Source organism: Anser brachyrhynchus (assembly GCF_964034855.1).
Source record: "Anser brachyrhynchus genome assembly, chromosome: 1".
Taxonomy (NCBI): Eukaryota; Metazoa; Chordata; class Aves; order Anseriformes; family Anatidae; genus Anser; species Anser brachyrhynchus.
This window is the reverse complement of record NC_137694.1, coordinates 7,000,209-7,016,741: the sequence shown is the minus strand read 5'-3', so window position 1 is coordinate 7,016,741 and position 16,533 is coordinate 7,000,209. Positions and strand designations below refer to the sequence as shown.

Below are 16,533 nucleotides of genomic sequence, written 5' to 3'. Positions count from 1 at the left end.
CAGGTCAGTATCATTTAGAAATGCTTTTTTTTTTTTTTTTTTCATCTCACCAATGTCAGATTTCATTTCCCAGATTTCTTTTTTTGTCACACAGAAAGCACATATTGATGGGAAACACAGTTATTGATGGGGAACTGGAAAAAGGGCAGACCCAGGCCTTGACTTTCCCTCATCTCTCATTCGCATTGATGCCAGCCAATAACCCAGCTGACCAAGCTGATAACCATCTGTAAGACGTTTCTCATTGTCACTACACGGAAAATGAAAAGCAAGAACTTTGATTTTCTCAATGATTTACATTTCTTTCTGCATCCCAAACCTTTCCTACAACTGTTTTAATTGTAAAGGGTGGCCCTCAATCTTACCTTCAGCCTAATTTATAATACAGCAACTGGCAGTCAGACGTTGGTACCTCACTCCCACCATGAATAAATCAGTGCCATTACAGTGTCCTGCTTTTGTAGTTGTAACTTACCGCCTCCTTCATGAGTGCAAAACTATCAGTTAATGATCAGGGTAATTCATCACCCTGCATATTGGTAAAATATCACCAGTAAGTGAGCCAAAATGGTTTTTTTTCCTCTGCAAAAACCTTTGAAAGGATTTACTATCCATGTTGTCCCAGGACTGAGAGCAGCAGTGGGATGAGACAAACTAGTCAGGGGTCAGAGAGGGGAGCATAAACACCTCAAAGCCAAAACTACCCAGAAAAACACCAATAACTTCTCTGCCTGTGCTTTTCCTAGCAGGCATTTTACACTCAGCTGCACTATGTGAGGTTAATCACCGGGCTGAGATTGCATCACCAGGACGTTTTTAAGGTCCATCAAGCTGTTTAGGTAGTTATGACACTGGCTCAATGGCTTTCCTGAGGTGCTGGGGACAGTCAGGAAAACTTCTGTTCCCTGAGAAATGCACAGCCTAATGCTCTTATCCAGCTAACACTCCAGAAATTGCAAAAGGAAATGGCATTTGTGGTAATTGTGATGGCATAAAAGCACAGTCTAATGCATACCTGAGGTGAAAATACCGTCATTGACTCCTTTCTTTTGCAGCTACTGTAACAACCAAAGATAGTCTTGCCTCATATATAATGATCCCCGACAAAAGACTTGTATCTAAAACCCATTTTTGGGTGCAGCTGGCAGAGTGGGGTGACGCTAAGCGAGTTGGTCAAAAGGCCTTGAGCCATTCCTGTTTCAGCTACATGATCTGTGGGTAATGTTGGTCAAGTCATCTATGTGCAAAGGCATCATCTCATGTAAAGCACTTAATGGAGGTCTAAACTACGAATACAGCCAGACCAGGCACTTTTCTGTAGTCACTGCAGAGAAGCAGCATTGTTAGACTAATTCAGTCTCAGCTTATCCCTCTCTTAGTGTTTCCTGCCTCATTCAACAAGGCAGGGTAAACAGCATGCCAAACCAGGTCTGTGCTGCAAGCATGAGGTGAAGAGGTAGGCCACCATCTGTGAAGCACAGAGAATTTTCTACCTCCTAACATGCTCTTAGGTGTTTTGATGTTACCTTGTCAAAGACCTTATGAGCAGGTTGATACCCAGCTTTCTGCACACCTGCACAATTTGACCATTTGCCCAGAACCCCAAATATGCTTTCTGGGTTCAGTCATTTCAGTGTATCCCACTGCTGCACTGCAGTCAACATAGTGCAGCCTTTCACTGAATCGTTACACAGATACTCAACAGGTTGATGCACGAGATTAAAGTCCATCATGTTTTTCCAGGAAAATCTGGAGGACAATGGAGTGAGTGTTAAACGATGCTCTCTGTCCTGAGGGTTTCACAGCAGTGACTGTTGCTTACCAAGGGTGTCGTGCTGCTTGCTCACAGGTGTATCTTTTATTAGGGTCCTTCTCCATCAAATTCCGAATGAAGTCTTTAGCTATTAAAAAAAAAAAAAGAAAGATCATTTAAAGGAATAAATTTAATACTGAGTTCTGCAATATGGTCAGACCAACACTTAGGTTTCCTATTTACATCCAGCAGCAACCAAATTATTGAGAGAACTCCCCATAGGTATGGAAGATGTTGCTTGGATAATGCGAAGATTGATGTCTGATCTAGTAAACAAATGGTGCCTGAACTAGTAAAAGAAAAGTTTCAGGGAATGCTCACAGCTGATGGAAAGCCACCATCTAGCTTCTTGAGCTGTCCCTTTTAAAACTGCCTTCAGGACCACCTAGCTCCTTCCCAAGCATCTTTTGGGAAGAAGCATGGCCCATTTCCCATAGGCAGGATGCTACCTTGTTCTGAGGGCAAAAGGAGATTTAACAGAGGGCCACCAGATGCCACCAGTGCCAGGAAATGGCCCTGGCCCATTTGTCATTTATAAATATAGACATAACCAAAGTGACTCAGTACCAAATCCAACAAATTTAATATGGCAGATAGAAGCCTAAGACCTCTACTCCTGCAGGTATGCTTAGGAGTAGGGTGAGTAATTTGGAGTCAGAAGAATTTGATCCTGCTAGCTCCTAGCTCCCTGGTTAGCCAAGTGCTTCTGAGCACCTTAGTGGTCTGAATATGGCCACACCTGCTGGAGATGCTGGGAAGTTGAGAGGGAAAGGCAAGGAGAAGGCCAGAAACTGCAGCAAGAGGAGCCTTTCATGGCTCATTCCAAGCAACCGCATACGTGGGCAGTGAAGAGGACATGTTGTGTATTTTAAAACCAGTTACCAAGGAAAAGGGACTCCCTTGGGCACGAGGTAGTGTGTTTTTAATTGATGCTAGGATGGAGGGAAGGGAGATCACAGCATGGCATGTATCCAGTAGTTTCATGTGAGAGCAGCTGAAGGAGCAACAGCAAAGCCATATATAGCAGGAAAATCTTACTGCTGCTTTAGGTGATGTACTTTCTCCCCCAAAATGCAAAGAAGTCTGCCAGCAGACCTTCATATTTGCTCAGAAAATTCTTACAGGCTTTAAAAAACCTCTCATCACATATATTTTAAAGCAATCTCTCCCAACGATATCTGGACTGCAGATGTAAGCAGCATGAAATATTATTCTATGAGGAGATAGCAGGATATCTCATAGGATCAGAGAATATCCTGAGTTGGAAGGGACCCACAAGGATCGTCTTTAAAATAAAACACTCCTTTTAATGTCTCACCTAAGTAATCAGTATTACTAAGGAATAAAAAAAATGTATTTCCAGGGATATATTTATATGGTATTTTTTTCCTATAATTCATTTCTCCCCTTGCGTGAAATGCCAGATGTTTCCCCAGGATGGACAGAGGAAGGACTCCGAGCTTGTGTGACCTCTTGGAGGCCACAGCCCGTCAGTGGTACCCACAGGATGCAATGCTGAGCAAGCCTCTGTAGGTACGGGCAGGTGCTATGGGTTAAAAGGTTTCTACACTGGGTGGGGAACCAGGGAAGCACATGGGCAGCTACCTGGATCCAGACACTTGGACAGTACTCCCAGTTTCCAAATCTGCTTACTGTCCTTGTTTAGAAGCCATTAACTTCTTTCATTTGTCTTTGCTGTACACGCTGCAGACTCACTTCGGACCTGCAGCTCAGCTTTAGTGACAGAGCTGAACTACTTTCTCTATTCTTAGTGACATATAAAACATCTGCATTTTATTTGGATGTGATGGCGTTATTATACTGCTTCATCTTCTTGGGACATTCTGCTATCTTCTCCTTCTGTCCCAGCTCCATTTTAATGCTTTGTATGTGACTGGATGAATTGGTACTTAGTTTGATTTCCTGCAAAAATAACTTCCTGTGACTATTTAGCTAAAAGAAATGCCCATTCCCAATGATTTTCAGTTAAAAGGAGCTCCACACACAATGGAGGGCACATTCTCACACCTGATGAAGGATACCTACAACAGGCATAGCTCCATGCATGCCTGGTTGTGGAAAATACATGAGTTTCTTACCAGACTCAGAGATGTCATCCCAATATGGAGAGTCGAACTCGTACTCTGCCTTGAGGATCTGCTCGAAGAGTTTGGAGTCATTTTCATCATAGAAAGGGGGATAGCCACAGAGCCTAATGGAGAACAAGAGAAGAGACAAGTGACACTTGGACTCATCTCTGCCAAGAAGGTGAGAAAGGGGGAGGGAGGAGAAACTCTTGTTTAGGACTTGTCCCGTTAAGTTTTCAATCAGGCAAGTGCTATCGTGAGACGAGTTTGTTCAGGAACACATAAAAACACTCCTGAAGAACAGCACTGTCCATGACAAAGAGGAATTCTGCACAGCAATCTGGTGCAACTGATCCTACAGTGACCCACAGATACCCTGACTTCTCTCTGCACGCTTTTGGGTGTGTAGAGGAGGAATTGTTTTGCAATATGGCCATGATCCCTTCCATCCTCTCCCCTACAAATGGTAAGAGGATCTTTCATGGGGTACAAAACCAGCAGAGCCTGCATGGGCTGGGCATGGACTTGCTGTTGCACTGGGAGAATCTCTCCCTTTCTCTCCCACTTCTGAAAGCAATTTTGCTGCCCCCTTCAAGCTGCCTAAGGCTAACAATATCCTTGCCCAGGTCTTCAGTGTTTATAACCAGAAAGCCAAGCCCCAGGTCAAGCAGGACATTGAATGTTATGTGCACAGTTTGAACTAAAGCAGTGAGGAAGCACCCTCGCAGTGCTGCAGACAGCAGGACGTCTGCTCTGCCGAGGCACGGCTCCTCCAGCCCTGCAGATGCTGTGCACAGGAGCACTACCTCCAGCGCTGCACGGAGCCAAGGCAGCTGCAAAGTCTGTGTGTCAGAGACCCCTCTCGTCCAGCAGATGCTGCTTTCAGTAGCCTGTCCCTCTCTGCACAGACATATCAGCAAAGATATCCCTTCTTCAGGTTTTAACGTTGCAACGTGCCAGATTGACTTCTGAGGCTGGTTTTAGCAAAGCCATCCTGCTCACAGTTGCCCAGACGTTTTTTGTGTCTGTATAGAGATGTCTTAATTTCTTCTTAATTCCTTCTCTTATCTCTAGCCTATGGTGTAAATAATTTTTTTCACATGCTTCCCTGATAATTAAATGATCTTTTTCCTACATGTTCTTAAACCCTAGGCCAATCAATCTCAATAAAGTATTTAACTGGGCAGAGCCTGCTCTTATAAACAGACTGAAGATCTAGCTGAAACACCACACTGCAGCAACAACAGAGCAAGGGGGGTAAAACTGTAAGAAATGAAATACTCAAGTTATTTATAACCCAAAGCCAGTCGGCTGCCCTGGAGGTTATTTGAACCAACTCAACACTTGAGGGTGAAAGGAGCAGTGTTTTGTTAGCTCTGAAGAGTCAGTGTGCACGATAAATAATTTAAATGCAGAGTGAGATGTTGATCTGCATCAGATCCATATTGACCTGGAAGAACTCTGCTGAAATTTGCAGCATTGTAATGAAACCACTGTGCTTCAACCGAATAAGACATCTCTTTATCTCTCACAGCAGATGAGTCAGTCCTCATTTGTGTCCCACTGGATGACTGCCATTATCAAAAGCAAGTAAGATAACCTCGTGCCAGACAAGCATTTACATTTGAAGCAAGGCTGCATATCTACTTGACAGGCACATGCCTGTGTATGGGGCTTGATGCAGCAATTCCTGTATGAGACCCATGGTGGAAATGGCACATGAGAAGGGCCATTAGGAATGGTGCATTTAAACGAAAGCCCCAAAAGCCACTCTCCACCTGGAAAATGCACCAAAAAAAAAAAATTATCTGGTAACTGAATGCAGAAACTGGATCCAGCTTTACAAATATCTTTGAAGAACATTTATATATCATGTTTTAATCTAACAAATCTCAGTGCTTAGCTCCCACAGTCTTGGGGACACTAACTGAATTTCACCTTCCTCCTCTTTTACACAATCTGCAAGATTTTGGGAGCATTACTGATGGGTTGGAGAGGCTGGAGCTGACTGCTGCCACCACTGCGACAGCCGCTGGTGCAGAGGTGCCCAGGTTGGAGGAAAACTGCTCCTGCAAAGGCACTCAGAGCTATCCCCCTGCCCCTCTTCCCTGGGGTACTCAGTGGGCTCCGTACGAGAAGTCTGACAGCCCTCCATTAATTTCTTGCCTTCCTCAGCACTTTCCTTAAAGAAAACCAAACTGCTCTGATAAAGCATTTTAAGGCGAGCAGACAGCGCTGTGCGTGCTGAGGTGCTGTCAGGCTTCTCCGCAGAAAGAAATAACTCTCTTAAAATGTTCACCATACTAATTACCTTGGCAGAGGTACAAGAGCACAAGTTAGGACGGCGATGATTTATATGTGCTTGTGGCAGCAAAACATAGGAGCAAACTGCTGAGCAGCACAGAGCTGGAGGGCTGTAACCCTGCAAGGGGGGAGAGCTGAGACAAACGTGCCCCAGCAAGAGTCCCAGCCCTCCCAGGGCCTTTCATCCCTTTCCTACAAATCCCAAGAGCTTCCCAAGCTCCTCGGTGTGCCTTGGGTATCTACACATCTGGGTATCTGAGCCCCTTAGCAGTGGCAGGATGAGCCCTGTGATCACCCCTTGAGTTTTACCCCCAGGCTCCCATCTCTGCAGTTTCAGCGATGAATGGGGAGAGCTTGAGAAGCGTTGGCCACTATCCCTGGTCATGGACAGGGACATCCCTCCAAGCCAACCTTCTGCCCAAAAGCAGGCTGAGAATAGGGCAAGGGCTGGTCCTGGCTCAGCTGGGGACAACAGGGGGGCCAAATGACCCACAAAGGGAGTCACAAGGATGTTCCTCTAGGAGGCAAACCACCGAGAACCTACAGTAGAAAGCATTTGAGAAGAGAGTGAGCTCCCTAGGACAGAGGAGGTGGCATGTGAGAGGGAAACGCTCAGGCATCCTGGCACATGGAGGTGGTGGGAGCCAAAATATTGCTGTCCTTTACCTTAAAATCAGAGTTTGAGAAGACACAGAGGTTTACTGTAACTCATAGCCAGCACTGGCTTTGCAGCAAAGGATGGGAAAGCCCCAGTAAATTAGCCCAACAAACAATTTATGGCTGGAGGAAATTTTACTGGACTTCCAAAGACTGGGCCACCTTCCAAAGTCCATAATAAGTTTTTATTTAATTCGTATAGAATCAAAATCCCACCGACTTCATTTCCATCTGCTGAGATGTTTCTGTGTGAAAAAAATGACCTCACTATCAGAGGTTCTGCTGCTTTTATTTAGATATGCAGAAATACAAAAATATCCTCTCTGTCTTCAATGTGAAAAAATCCTGCCTAGTCCTGGGGGAGCTTCAGGCAGCCATTAGATGTCATCATTTTCTAGCAGTTTCACTAAATAAAAGCTTTTTAGAATTATTTAACAACCTTACAGTATCAGCAACAGATCTTCCCTCAACCTCCTATTCCCAGTCTTGCCTTAAAAGAGAATGGGATGCAGATAAAAAAAAATTAACACAGGTGGATGCACAAATGAAAGATACTGCCAGAAGTCATTTCTAGAAGCCCTCAGGAAAGCACAGTAAGAATACCAGGAATGTCTTCTTTCTTGCAGAGAAAGCAAACTTGTGCAAGCTCCCATTACACACTGGGGTGATGTTAAAAGCTAAATAACCCATTCTCATGGGCAGCGTCCAGCTTGCAACACAGGAGGCACAGGGGTTAGTTTTACAAACAATTTTTTTTAGTGAGACTAGAGCAAAGAATCCAGTAAGTGCTCAAAGACCTGAGATGTACGGTGTGGGAAGTCATCAAAGTTCTATTTATATGGTCAAACCCATGTATTTCTTGTTTTGGGAATGGCCCTCCATACTGGCTGATGCTAGTGCCCTCGTGAAATTTTGGACAAGGACATATTAGCATGGGGAATAAAAAACAAATTAAGAAGCAAACAATGATGAGGAATAATCTGGGGTTGTTTTGCCAGTCAAACTGTGACATCCTGAGCAACCCAGTATGCCTATGTGGGTTTTGCCTCTGCTAATTCTCCTTGCAGTACCAAACAAGTAAAGTTATCACTCACTATCCTGCTGAGGCTCATGTGTGGTACTGAGAGGGTGAAATGTTTCCTGGACAAAGGTAGAAACCTTTTCTGGAATACTTTGTACAGTCTGTGGCTAATCCTCTTATACAAACATTTCATAAATGATTTCATGCACTTCTATTTGAAAATCAGCAGGAAAAAAAAAAAACTCTAGGAAAGAATATGAACCAAGAATTACCTCTACATATCCATTGCTTATAAACAGAATAGAAAACAAACAAACAAACAAACAAACAAAAAAACAGTAATTCACTTGTCCTATCAATGAACAGAATCAGAAGTTCAAGGCAAAATGCATTCAGCCTCACGCAGAAGAGACAGGATGCATTGAGTGCTAATGGCCAGGGGCTGAGGCAGAGCAGCTTGTGGCCCCAGGCTCTTTTCCAGCTACGGAACATGTTTTTATTTATGTATTTTTTTAAATCAATTAATTTAATCTTCTTTATATCAGGTATGCATGGTATCAGTATTTTAGCTCTGCAGGCTTTTGCAACTTCTCATGTGACCCAGGCAGCTCCAAAACCCAGCTGATGGGAATCCAGTGAGGTCTCTTGCTCTTATGTTTTATGTTTTGAAGCTGAACACATATCAAAACTATCCTGTGATAGGCAGAAAACTGAGTTCAACAATGAGGCTGTTTCAGATTGAGAAATATTGCAACTGGAATAACAGGAAATTTCAAGCTGCTATAATTAGTTCTTGTGAATAATGACTTCTCATGCAAAACAGGTTTTGATAAAAGCTCTGCTGGTGCAGCCTCTGCAATCTGGATGTCGTTAACGAGAGGCATTAGAGACTGGCACTGAAACAAAGGTATTCTTTCCTAAGACATACTTCACCTTGCCTATTAGAGAAACAAATATTTGTCAAGAGCTTCGCTGCCCAAGAAACAGTTTGTTCTTCCAGTGTCATAAACTGAAGGCTCTCATGTGAGACCGAGCATGTGTCTGGAGGCACTCAAGCCACTTACAGTAATAATAGCTCAAAACATCTTTAATATATGCCTGGCTTCTGTGTCAGATTCCCCTGAGTTTCCATCTTCTTAAATGATAACAGTCTGTTCAGAGTGGCTGTGAGGAGTCATGGGAGAGGCAGGGAGGTGATGCAAGTTGATGTGCTCTGATTTCCCTATGCATAAATAGGTCTCCATCTGGTTTGCTGGTGTGGCACTTGCAAGACAACCAACCCAGCTGTTAAACCTGTGCCCATCACTGTGGTATCAGACACCCAGGAAGGGCAGCTTCCTTCCAGAGTGGGAAGAACCCCTCTTCTTCTCTATCTTTACTGCTCCTCTCACATACAATTTCCTACCAGGACATGTCTATCAATTCTGGCTGTTCCTGGAAGGAAGGGGGAGATCCAGTTCAAGGTTAGGACACGTAATTGTGGGTTGGGTTTCTAAGACCCCGGTACAGTCCCCAGAGACGGAGCCAGCCAAGACTGGAGAGTGACACAAATGAATGTTAAGGCAGGGGGCTGGGAATGGAGCAGGGAGTGATTCAGTCACCTAAACACAGGCATCTGGTGCTGTTCGACATGGCCCTGGGTATCCTGCTATCCTTCATCTGCTGCTCCAGAAGAAAGGTCTCCGCAGTGCGTTACGTTTGCCAAATCCACGTGGCCGTCCCGGACACCCCAGCGTGGCTCTAAATGCATATTTTAGGCAACTGAAAGGCACATCCCGGTGAAGGGACTGCCTGCATACACACAGGCTGCATTGAGGTGCCCACGTGTAGAGCCCAGTGGCACAGGAGAAGCTCTGGGACACCCGTGTCCCTGGAGCACAGGGGACACCCAACCTGACAAGGTAGGTCACGGGTCTGTGGGGGGCTGGATGATCCTACGGTGACAGCTCAAGACCAGGTGGGACTCTGTGGCTGACTAAAACAGCACGAAGCACCTACGTGAAGGGAGCTGACGTGGATCCTGCGGTGCTGCTGGCTGTACCAGGAGCTGAAAGATGTAGCTCGTAAGCAGAAATAGTCCAGGAGGTGGTTTGATCTCAGACCCAATCCCACCCAAGCAGACCGAATTACAGTCTGGTGAACACATTACCACGCTCCTGTGGAACGTATTATTGCCATTCATTTTTGCTGCACATAATACAAATCAGGTCTTTATTACATGAAGTGCAGAAACCCCCAAAAGGTATCTTTGTCCTGCAGAAAGAAATTCATAGGGACTCATTCTCACTAAACTGATTTAAGCCTTCAGGGCTGGGAATTCCCCATAAAGCAAATAGTGAATTAACATCCGAGAAGTGCATACACCTTGACTGACAAGCCCAGCACATGCTGATCTGGAAAACAGCAAGAAGCCACTGAGGTGAACCTCACAGAAAGAGCAGCCTCGTCAGGTTTACGGATGAGACCGAAACCTTTCTCCCATTGAAGGTGTGTTCATGAACCAGGAGGTGGCGGGGATATTGCTTAGCACTGTCTCACCTATTTTCCTCACACATAAAAGCAGCAAATGAAATCATATCAGGTCTGCCAGCAGAAAAGACCTTTGGTGCATGAACCATAGTTGAATGGGACTGAAAACCTGACAAAAAGCAGAACCAAGTTTATCTCCAGGAACCAGGATGCAACAGTTCATTCCTCCTGCAGGCTGCCAGGTGGAGACGTATTTTCATGGTGAAAATTTGACATTAAACTGAACCTGGGGAGTGGTCAAGCCTGGAATCAAGGCAACATATGGCTCTCTTCCACCTGCATCCTCCTGCCTCTTGATCCCTGAAGCTGGTACTCAGCAAAGTACTCTGAAAGCAAAAGGAATGACCCTACCTGGCTGTCCTGCCATGGCTAGCAAGAGCCAAAATCAACAAGAAAATATCTAGGGCTCCCATGCTTGTGTTTGCTTGTGCAAGATGGCAATCTTGCATCAGCACACCCCATCCTCATCTAAAAGAGCCTTAGGGAGTATTGTGTGAAGCAGCCTCCAAGGTATTTTGGCATGTCTGCTCTCTTCCTCATTGCTGTGGCATATCCCACTGGGTTTTGACAAAAAGTCAGTGAACTGTGGATTTTTGCTTTGTTCTGCAAAAGTCTTTTTGAATCCAGCTATTGACGGTTTCTCTGAGGTAAATCCATCCCTCTGCAAAGTTTTGTACTCAAGAACTTTACAAATATTCATGCAGAATGGCAAAGGCAGTCATAAGGCTGATGTCTGTAGGCAGGGCTTTGCTTTAAATAAATAAACATACATGCAAATAAACAAAGCCTGCCCCTATTTTAGTATATAAAAGCTATTTTGGGTCATATATAGTTTATGTTCAAGGTTAAATGAAAATATAAAGAATGAACTTTGCACAGAGTGGATAATGCAGCAATGAGGTGTGTCCTGGCAAAAATAGTTCTACTACACCATCGAAAAGTTATTCATGTCGACAAGCCATGAAATGTTTGCATAAGGAGAAAGGGAACAAAGCAGGAATGCTTTAATGCTGTGCCTCATTGGAGCTGCCTTTTTCCTGCAGTATTGTATAACTCTGACAGTTGTGTAAAAAGGAAAAAATAAAAAAAAAATAGAAAGGAAAGCACTGCTAGTTCTGGCATGAAAAGGCATTTGTTTCTGCAGTAGTCAACAGCTAGATGTGCTCTCCTGAACACAGGGAACAGGATCCTTGTGCTGTGTGGTTCCCCGAGTCAGCCCATGGTGACAGCCTGACCTCGTCTCGAAGACTTGCACAAGGTAGGGATCGCTCCTGCTTCAAAATCAGCTACACTGTGAAGATGCAACTACACAACTGCTGTTTGAACGGTGTACATGAGCTTGGGGTCCTGAGCCCTGAGCACAGAACAGCCCATCAGGATGGGACCTAGAGAAGGTCTTCCTACAGGTTCATGGACTGGAAGTTCTGCATTTCCCTCCCAACCCACGGTGATTTCATATCTTCACACATACAGAGATGGATTCAGATGATGGTTTCCTGAAATATTAGGGGTGCTCTTCTCTGGGTAGTGCTAATGACCTCTGGCACCAGGATATCCCCACAACAACAGTAGCCAAGACACCTCTGGAGTCCTTGCAGGCATTGTCACTGGAAGAGGAGGGGGCCCACCCACTCCTACGGCTCACATGCTGAAGGTGCACCCACATCCACAGCACCAGCTGTCCCATTTCATGGAGACAAACCTGGATATAAGGAAAACCTCTTCCCCATGAGGACAGTCTAAGCATGGAACAGGTTGCTCTTGTATAGTCCCTGAGAAGGATTTCAAGAACCAACTGGATAAAACCTTGGGCAACCTGGTGTGACCTGAAAGGCAGGACTAGAGATTTCCCGGGATCCCTTCTAACCTAAATATCCTATGGTCTTATTAAATCTTTGTAAAGAACAGTGGCAGATACTGAATGAAGACAGGCACTAAATCTCCTTAATCATATGGGTTCTGAGACCTATCCACCACTTTGGGAAATGCACAAACGTCCTGGTCCCGTAGCTTTCTCAAGTAACCAGACCCTACACTCTTGACTAGCAATGAGTTCTGCCAGAGGAGCAAACTCAGCTACAAAGGCAGAGGCTCAACTGCTTTATGGAAAAGCAACGGAATTGATAGGGCAGGAATCAGCCCATCCTCTCCTATGGGACTTGAAGGTTGAAGGTGTTGGATGCGTTAAAGAAAATGACCCTCCATTTTCAGTAAAAATCCCAATATTTTGTATTATCCTTTGGTGGAAATAGTTCACTGTGGTATCTAAAAAGCTCTTGTCTTCTTATCTGCCTGTGGCCGTCCCCAAGGAAGGAAGCCAACACAGTGACACCTCAGGAGAGGTGACACTTCAGGATACATCCATGGGCATGGTGCTGTGCCCTGTGGACATGGTCAAAGCTAACCCGAGCAGGGGAGGGAACAGCTTCATTGACATCACAACCTGAAGAAGCCCATACTATTGTATAACGTGTAATTCAGGCAGGAGTAGGGATTTTTGCCTTTTTGAAGGGTTCTCATTCATTTCCTACAGCTTCTACTGAAATTCAGCCTTTACATAACTGGGACATGTCCAAGGTTCATGTTATCCTGGCTCACAACTGTCAGAGACGAACTTTTTTGGAGCAAAATAAGCAGGAAAATATATGATGGGAGAGCATGTCGCAAGTCCCAAAGCTGCCTGTGAAAACCCAGTGGATACTCACAGGATGTATGCGATGACCCCAATGGACCAGCAGTCCACAGCTTTGCTGTAGGGTTTCTGGGCCAACACTTCAGGAGCTGAAAACAAAAAGCCAAACAAGCACATGTTACAAGACCAAACTTTTGAAAGTTGCCAAGAAGTAGGATTTGATAGTGCTCCCTGAATCCTGAAGCTTCCAAAGGCTTTTTGTTGCCTTCCACATTCAGCCCTCATATTTGCAAAAATCATGGTGTTTTCGAACCTCAAGGAGAAGGAGTATTCCTGAAAGGGAGAAAATTCCCTATTTTCTGACTCCAGAGGAAGAAATGAAAAGCAGGCACATAAAAATACCTAGCAGTCTGAGGGCAGCAGGGCCATCAGCTGCCTGCCAGAGGAACTTTAGGAGAGTTGGAGAAAAATGGAGCTGAGAAAAATGGAGCAGTGCTGAGATGCACATTCACCCTGACAGCCTCACAGCTCCACCACTTCGTACTGCCAAACGAAGGACTTCAAGAGGCAACTTAGAAAGCATACTGTGTCAGAGAGGTGATGTGCTAGGTCTGCAGGAGAGGAAGGGGAGCTGTTGACATGCTACTGCCAGCTGACCAACGAAGCCTCCTGGATGCCAGTGTCAGAGGGAATCATTTGTCCTCCTGCCTCTGGGAGTAAGAAATGAAAAGCAGCAGAAACTGGACACATGCATAAAGAACTGAGCCTTCTCTGCCTCTGCTTAGCTTTCCACCAACATAGCTTGAAATTTGTTAGAAGTGAGAGTATGGCCATTTATTGAAACTCTTTGTGAGTCTGCTTTCCGTTCTTCAACCAGCGAGAGTTGAAAAGGTGCATTATATTTTTATTTGGGAGCCTGGAGTATTATGTTTTCCCTGTTGGAACCTTTCAGTTGCAAATGCTTAAACCTAAAATTTAAAAACCCATGACTCTAATCTTTTTCATGTAAAGAAGCTTTTGCATTTTCAAAGCAAAATGTCCACAATAATGCAACAAATCACTGCTTGTGGCATTCCTAAAGCAGACTCACCACACAGGCTCTTCAAAACACAGTATTTCTTCTGAGTACTCTGGAGTTCAAATGCTCCACAAAAAAAATAGTGGAGGGTAAGTCCCATCAAAAATATTTCTGTAGTGTTATGCCTTACTGTGCTAGTATTCTTACCAACCACAGATCAGTTACTTGAAGAACAGTGAAAAAATTTGTGAAGCACATATATGTATTATAACTCGAGCATCACATTTATTTGCTATATATGCCTTGGGGTACTGGTAAGGACTCTTCAAAGAGTTATCTTCCTAAGCTAGACAAGCCAACAAAACTAAGGTCAAAAGTGCCAGCAAGGAATGGAACAGAAAGCAGTAATGAGAAACTGAAAAGGCTTTCTGGTGCTTGGGCATGAGAGCTTAAAGAAAGGACTGAAGGGAAGACAGTGCACAGGGCAGATGACGGAGGGCATCCGGGTTGTATTTCCACAAGGAGCAGAACGATGGAAAGGGTCAAGTCACAATGGGGAGACATTATATAAAAAAGAAGAAAATTCAAGGGAATGTGGGTAAGGATATAGCTGGCAGATTGAGAAGGCTTTGGAAGTGTGGGGATTGCCCCAGTCTGCAGCACAGGGTAAATGTAACCCCAGTCTTCAAGTCATCCAGCAAACTGAGATGCATAAGAAATTTAAATGATATTTCAGTTCATATATTGTTAATCTTATTACACTATTGCAAAGTGTGAATACCCTAACACCTATCCACTGCATGACAAAGGAGGTTTCTCTCCACTGCACCTAGCACAAAGGGCTCCTGACCTGGCACTGGGTGCTTGGCAAAAGCCTGCACCCCAGTTCCTGAGAAATCCCTGACTCCCTCCAGGACTTTGGAACATTGCTGTAGTTTACCAAGACAAAGGTAAAAATGCTCTTACTACAATAGTGGATGGAGCTGTGTGAATATAAAAGACATTTGTTTCCACCCAGATGTAATTCTATTCCCATTGGCTGGGTCAGGGTTTATCTGTCAGGTTGGTGCTAGTCAATCCAGTGGGAGTGAACTTGAAGAACTTGGGAAAAAAGAATGAAGCACCGGAGAGCCATCCTATTTGGCTTGTTATTGCCTCCCAGATGACTTGGCAAGCTGTTAGCATGGCAAATTTATATTTCTCTTGTTGCTCGTTTAACAGTTGTTCCTCAAAGTCGATCAGGACAACCTTCCCAGACAATCTTTGCATCCCTTAACTTCATTTTCTTTCCTGATTCATCAAAATTAAAGTCTTCTAAAAAGAATACTTCCTTTTTTTTTTTTTTTTCCAAAATGTGCATCAAATAGGGCTTATAAGATCAGCTCCCTTTTCTGTCCCATCCCTTGTGACTGAATTTTGTGACAAAACATGCTGAAGAAGTAAGTTCATTTTCCCCTGTGCTTAGGTGGTTATATGTCTTCCAACTCTGCCATTCTTCCAAATTTCCAAAATTTTATTCACATATCTCTTCTACCTTTGACTGTCTGTTCCTGTTTGCACCATTTTCAAGATTGGTGAACATTATACATTCCATATCCCCCAAAGGAAATATTATGCAAATGGCTCTTGAACACCACAGATCCAAGTGAGCTCCTGACATTATACAGATATGCCACATTAACATAACAGAAAACAAATCTGAGATGAGAGGATGTGAACTATATAAAGATTCTCTCTCTCTTAAACATCAAAGCTGTGTTGAAGCATTTCTGTCTGTTTTACAGAAGTGAAGTATGCCGATAACAGGCAATTGTTGCTGTGGATGGTGGCAGGTAAGGACACCACAGGATGAAACCCAAGGCAAATGTAAGGCTATTACCTCACCTTTGGTAAACTTTAATGAAAAAAGTCAGAAGCTTTAAATAACTATTTTGAGGCCAAATGGCTGCTTTTGTTTTTTATTCCAAAGAGCAAATATACAACGGAAGCAGAACATAGCCAAGCATCATCTGTGTCTGATATGCAGAAAAGATGGAAATATTTAATGAGCTGAAAAACAAGTCAGAGAAGCCCTTAGAAATGACAGTAGATCGGTGCCCGCAAAAGCAGGAAATGCAATGAAAAAAATCCAAGAGCTGACGGTGTTAGAGGATCAACACAGATGACTGAGGAGGCAAAACAGCAGTAAGGAGAATGGAAAAGTCAAAACTCCCATTTCTGGTGCCAGGAAAACACCAGCTGAGCAGAAAGAAGACCTTCATTCTTTCTGAGCAGCCAAAGCAATCGGAAGGACAGGAAAACCAATCCTGAGTGAGTTATACCTTTCTTTGGATGAGGAGGGCACTCCACTTCCAGGCCAGATGATCTGCTGATTTACAGTTAGGGGTGGGTTTTGTGCTTTTTTTCCTTTTTTTTTTTTCTTTTTTAATAAGAGAAAAATTTAAAGGCTTATTTAAAATGGAGTTTTTAAGA

The 16,533-nt window shown here is 44.0% G+C and overlaps 1 protein-coding gene across 3 annotated transcripts in view; it reads right to left on the bottom strand.

The window, feature by feature from the left end:
• CAMK1D (calcium/calmodulin dependent protein kinase ID) overlaps positions 1 to 16,533 on the bottom strand; it is a 221,640-nt gene that overhangs the window by 18,979 nt on the left and 186,128 nt on the right. For all 3 annotated transcript variants that reach the window (XM_080605573.1, XM_080605574.1, XM_080605572.1), the window contains exons 6-8: positions 13,117 to 13,192; positions 3,913 to 4,025; positions 1,823 to 1,901 (exon numbers count right to left, since the gene is read on the bottom strand). In XM_080605573.1, the coding sequence (XP_080461699.1) occupies positions 1,823 to 1,901; positions 3,913 to 4,025; positions 13,117 to 13,192 (268 nt within the window). The remainder of the gene's footprint in view (positions 1 to 1,822; positions 1,902 to 3,912; positions 4,026 to 13,116; positions 13,193 to 16,533) is intronic.